The 6000-nt window shown below is 36.9% G+C and overlaps 1 protein-coding gene across 7 annotated transcripts in view; it reads left to right on the forward strand.

The window, feature by feature from the left end:
* LOC148949809 (rho GTPase-activating protein 21-like) overlaps window positions 1-6000 on the forward strand; it is a 280475-nt gene that overhangs the window by 249970 nt on the left and 24505 nt on the right. The window contains exon 22 of one of the 7 annotated variants that reach the window (XM_089093764.1): window positions 61-120. The exons of the other annotated variants lie outside the window; for them this stretch is intronic. Coding sequence (XP_088949890.1) covers window positions 61-98 — 38 coding nt within the window. The 3' untranslated portion in view covers window positions 99-120. The remainder of the gene's footprint in view (window positions 1-60; window positions 121-6000) is intronic. 7 annotated transcript variants of the gene reach the window in all.

The following is a 6000-nucleotide window of genomic DNA, read 5'->3' on the forward strand; positions in this document are numbered from 1 at the left end:
AAACTTATCATCCATTCTGATATAATCTTTACTCATTTGAATTCTTTTATTTCTATTTAGGACGAATTGTCATGCATTTAGCTTTTGGCCAAAAGTAATAAAAGTGCTTCGATTCCGGCTGTATGATATACTTTTATTCTTTAAGCACGAAATGAAAGCTATAAACCCAACTAATATATTTATAATATGTTTTGTGTTTTGTCCATTGTGAAAGTGTTACATTGTGACTCATATTGCTTGGGATTATTCAAAAGGCTTTGTGTGACATTTTTTTGAAAAAGTCATATTAACATCGCATTCCCTCGTGTAATAAAGCATGTTTCAATTCGTTGAATTCGTTTGCTCCTGCCCTTCTTGGTTTCAAAGATATTTCGAATTTTCTCTTTTTTCCACAACACGTCCCAATCTACTCAGTTACAGGAAAAGCTATTAATCGGAATATTTTTCCATTTTTTATTAGCTGTCTAATAAAGTCTTTCCTTTCAAAACAAATCCATCTCAATAAGAGTTTAAAAAAAAAAGTAAAAAAAAAATTGCCCTTTATAAAATCAATCTTGTATAAAACACCACCTTTTCAACAATCACTGCGAATTTTGAGTGGTTTAACGTAATGTTAATTACATGTTCTAAAAAACTGTTCATGTACAGCAATCAGGAACCAGCTTAATCTATTATTCTGGTACAAATATGCAATGTGCGTGCCGGCAGCATTTTAATGTACTAATATATCTTCAATTGAGTATATAGCATCATGGGTATAATAGGTATATTACGTGGTTCTGGGCGTTTACCCCCTCCTCCGTCGAAAATAAGGCTTTCCAAATTTGAGTATTTTACTTGAGTTTTGCTGTTTTATTTTCCCTAGGGGGAAATAATTTTGGTATTTGTGTATTATACGCCACTCACTCAAGTTTCCGCTGTGTAGAACTTGAGAACAAACCGGTTTCTTCGTGAGTTTCTTTCAGCTTAGCGTGAGACAAGACAAAGACAAATAACACAATAGATGAGCAATATATAATTTGGGCTATATGAAAGGGGTTGCCTCCTCCTCAAGACCTCGCTCTTTACCGTAAAGATTTTTTTGAATTTTAAAACAATGCTTATTATTCTAACTAAACGGCCATTGTGTTTCAGGAATCATTCTTAAACAATTAGAACAAAAACTCAAAGCTTTAGCGACAAGAGAAGGTCTTGTGAAAGAGGCAACTCCTTTCATATACATACTAATTTCTGTTCGTTTTAAGTTTTGATGTTGCTCCTTACTTTCAGATGAAAAAACTTCTATTTTTTATTAGATTTCTGATCGTTCTTAAATAATACCGGGAAATCTGGCTCTCTTTCCATTAAAAATTCCGGTACTTGTGTATTATACGCCACTCATTCAAGTTTACGATCTGTAAAACTCGAAAACAAACCGGTTTCTTTATTAGTTTCTTCGTTACTTTATAAACAAATTTACTACTACTACTTCTAACAATTCACTGCAGCACCAAGCCACCTGAGGTCAACACAGCTACGCACGCTCCTCTTCAATCCCAATCAATTCAAAGTCTCCCTCCTTACACCCTCCCAGGAAGTTCCCATTTACTTTAAATATTTCTTTTTGACATCCTCCCACCCTAGACGAGGACGACTTGCTTCCTGTTTAGCGCTATACGGTTGTCCGGAAAGGATAATCTTCGGCAATCTGTCATCCTTCATCCGCAGAACGTACCCTATCCATCTCAACCTTTCTTTCATTATTTCCGCCGAGATAGTCAGCCGGGTGCCCAGAACAATCCCTAGGAAATTTCTCTGGAAAATATCTAGCGGATCTTCATCCGCTTTTCGAACCGCAAATGCTTGACACCCATATTTGACCACTGTCATCACTGTAACTTAATATTCTGATCTTGGTTTGCAGATTTATCTTTCTATTCTTCTAATTTTTTTTAACTGTGAAAAAACACCCTGAGCCTTGGCTATTCTACTTTTAACATCTTCACTGCTCACATCGTCTTTACTAATAATGCTACCAAGTAGTCCCCGAAGCCGCGCCACGCCGAAATGATGGCGGCGAATGTGTGATTCAGTATCGGCGGTGGCGCGCCGCCAGGCGTGCCGAATTTTTTTTGGCGGCGTGCCGCCGATTTTAGAACGGCGGCGCGTCACGGTGCATCGATTTTTCTGATTAAAAATAATAATAAAAATTCCACTTCACCAAGCACGTTCAACCTCGATTTTAGTAAGGATTTTTAAATGGTTGGCTAAAAACATACAAGAACAATATGACAAAACAGGAATTCGTGGGCCGTTCGAAAAGTGCTTATATCCACCGTTGATCAGACTAAGTAGAATTCTCAGTTTTAGCCACTAGACCCAGGGAAACCTATGTTGTGTTTATGTTTAACATCGCATTGTTCCTATAAAATCCCGTGTTTAGTCATTTCCTGCTTGTTAATGATTTGGGCTAATGTGTGTATAACTTTCAAAGTTTGAAGTTCAAACATCTCCTGTTCATCAAATACATACGAAAAGGAAGTGAAAAAAAAAATAAAAATAAAATAACAACATCGAAAAAACAGTGTATACAAATCAGATACCATGGCTTAACAACACTAACAATTTTAAATCAGCGGTTACATCACTTCAGTTACAATTGATGTAACAAAAGTGAGTTTGTTCACTCTGGCTGGAGCCGTTGATCTTTTTGCAGACACTATTAGTCCTGTCATGCTAAAAAGCCGTTTAGATGGGGCACATGTGGCCGGTAGAGCCAGAACTTGATGAGCGTATACTGCCACTCGCGGGATCTGATACTAGTACTGGACCTTTGGGTCCCACAGAATGCCGCAAATGGGCTTTTTCTTTGTATCTGCTGGAATAAGTTATTTTATAAGGGAGAACAAACCTGCACTTTCACCATAGGGCTCCTGCGCCCTACACTACAGGAGGAACTAAACTGCACCTTTATTTACTCTTTTCTTATCAACATGGAATAACCCTCGGAAATTCTTTTCTGAAAGAAGTGGTCAAGCTATAACGTTTCAAGTCAAAGTTTAAGGCTACTTCAACTTCAGTGTGCTCTGCTAACTGTGCAAAAAAAATGTAATTCATTTCTATAGATATATTTCTATACTAGCTCTAGATAATCTAACAAGCTGGAAACTACCGCAAATCAGCATCGATAAATAAATAAACCCAAAACGAACAAAAATAACAATAAATAACTGAGTCAAACTCAAAACGAGCAGAAATTAACATAAGTTGGGCTCAAAACCCCTATGCCTTCCCAAGGCCAAAACATAATTTGCGCTTTACTGAAAAAAATATAAATGGTTTTACTTTTATAACTTTAATAAATCAAATAATATTAACATTTTGATTACTAAATATCAGTATATGTATATTAAACTGACAGTGCATATTCATTTGTATTTTTGTCAGTAAAGTACAAATTATGTTCTGGCCTCGGGAAGGCATAGTGGTTTTGAGCCCAACTTATGTTAATTTCTGCTCGTTTTGAGTTTGACTCAGTTATTTATTGTTATTTCTATTCGTTTTGGGTTTCATTTGTTTATCGATGCTGATTTGTGGTAGTTTCACGCTTGGTAGATTATTTGATTTAAATTTTGCTCATTTTTGGTTTAATGAAGTTCTTTACTTTTCTTTGAAAACACTTATTTTTTGGAAACAGTTTTTTAAATTAATTTCTGTTCGTTTTATATTGACATAGTCTTTTCAGGGAAAAAGAAAATAATACTTTAAATATTTTCGTTTTTTTAAGAATTTATAGTTTGGCCTGCTATTTGTATGCTGGAAAACAATTTTCAGCAAAATTTAACAACATAGACCCTTATAAAAATCTGGACACAAATAGTAGTGTTTAATTTAGTTTCATACCTCCTCTAGTTGACCTGAAATGGAAAACTTGATAACATTCGCAAAAAATTTGTTTACTTTCTTTGATAGCTTGGATACTTTTACGCTATTTTGATTTGGTCAAATTTTAAGAGCAGAAGAAGCCCTGAAAGTTTGAACATAATACCCTCAGTCGTTCTTGGGATGCTGCTGAGATGCCTTATTGGTAATTAGAATAAAAAATTTGCTTTTTGTTTTAATATAATGCAAACTTTAACTTTTTAAAAATAAAGGCAATTGGTGGGTGGGGGGGGGTAGGGGGATTAGTTTCCCTCCAATCACTTTCGACTATCAAAAAGGGCATCAGCCCTTTCTATTTTCAATCAAATGAGCCCTTTTCGAAATTCCTACGACAACTCCTTCGATATGAAGTGCCCTGGTCTAAACAATAACAGCAACAAAAAAATGATACATTATACCCACATCGATCTCAACCATAAAAATGTCAAGCCTTCCAATCACTTTTGATTATTGAAAAGGGCACTAGGCTTTTCGATTTCCAAACTAATGATCCCTTTTTGAGTTTCTACGACAACGTTTTCTATAAACACCGTATATGCCCCCAGGGCATAAATTGCAACCCTGACCCTCAGGGCTGAGAGGGTGGTTGTCAGCCTCTAAGACCTAATTTTCAGAAATTTCAACTACGTTAAACAAAATGGCTATCTCAAAATTTTGATTGGATGTGTTTCGGGAAATGGTGGGCGTGGACGGGGTGTTAGTTGCCTTCCAATCATTTTCGACTATTAAAAAGGGCAAAAGCCACTCCAATCTCTAATTGCATTAGCCCTTTTCGAAGTTTTTACGACAACTTCTTCGATATGAAGCGCCCTGGTCTAAAGGAAAAAATAATAAATAATACATTGTGCCAACATCGTTCTTATATACCTCCAGGGCATAACTACAAAACCCTTGCCCTAAGGGTTGTGGGGGAGTAACCTACTCAAAAAACATATTTTTTCTCAGGAAATCAGTTGCTCTGAACAAAATGACTATCTTAAAATTTTGATTGGTTGTGCTTGGTGAAAAGGTGGGCGTGGAAGGGGTGTTAGCTGCCTTCCAATCACTTTCGACTATTAAAAAGGGCACTAGTTATTCCAATTTCCAATCGAATGAGCCCTTTTTGAAGTTTCTACTACAACTCCTTCGATACGAATTGCCCTGGTATGGGAAAAAAAAAAAAAAAAAAAATACATTGTGCCAACATTGATCTTTACTTAGACAGCGCGATTGCGCTGCCTATGACAACATCCTGAATTGCCTAATGCTCTTGTACCTACCTCTTTTCATCCGAAAAATCAGAAAGAAAAATGAACAGAATTTAAAAGTGGAAGGTAGAATTTTTGTTTCAAGAAAAATTTCTTTTTCTCCTTCCTATGAACCGATATACATGGCGAGCCCAACATGACAGTATTTATTTTTAAGAAACAGATTAGCCGGGATGACGGTTGAAGCCCGGAGGTCGATATCAATAACCAAAAAAGAGAGAAAAAAAACAAAAAAAAACTGCGGCGTATTAGTGACGCCGCCGCCGATATAATCAGCGGCGGCGTCAGCGCGCTGATGCAAGCTCGGCGGCGCGCCGCCGTGTTTTTTTCGGCGGCGTGCTGCCGACTTTTCGGCGCGGCTTCGGGATCTACTACCAAGGTAAGCGATGCTGCCCCCCCCCCGACCAATCTTTTCGTTACCCAACGTCACGTTTTCATCTTCATTTATTCCTAGCCTTAGTGACTTCTTAACATTAACCTTCTTAACCTAATGTCTTCTTAACATTAATTTTCAAACCTATTCTAGCATTCTGAACTCGCAAAACTTCTAAAAGTTCATTCATTTTGCTCACACTTTCATCTAGGATTCTTAAATCATCAGCATAATCTAAGCTTAGGAGAGTTTCTCCTACCCATTTGATTCCGTGGTCTCCCGTTGCCTGTATATAACATAACCCTGCTTAACTCCTGATTTAATACAAAACCAGCCACCATATTTAAGAAACTCATTGACCACACTATCAACACCTGGACCCTTACTATTTTTTTATTCTTTTAGTACTGTCGCTAGTTCTTTCTCACAATACAAATCCTCCTTCACATCCAAGGTATC

Source organism: Artemia sp. Qi Xiang Cuo, chromosome 8 (assembly GCF_049724085.1).
Source record: "Artemia sp. Qi Xiang Cuo chromosome 8, ASM4972408v1, whole genome shotgun sequence".
Taxonomy (NCBI): Eukaryota; Metazoa; Arthropoda; class Branchiopoda; order Anostraca; family Artemiidae; genus Artemia; species Artemia sp. Qi Xiang Cuo.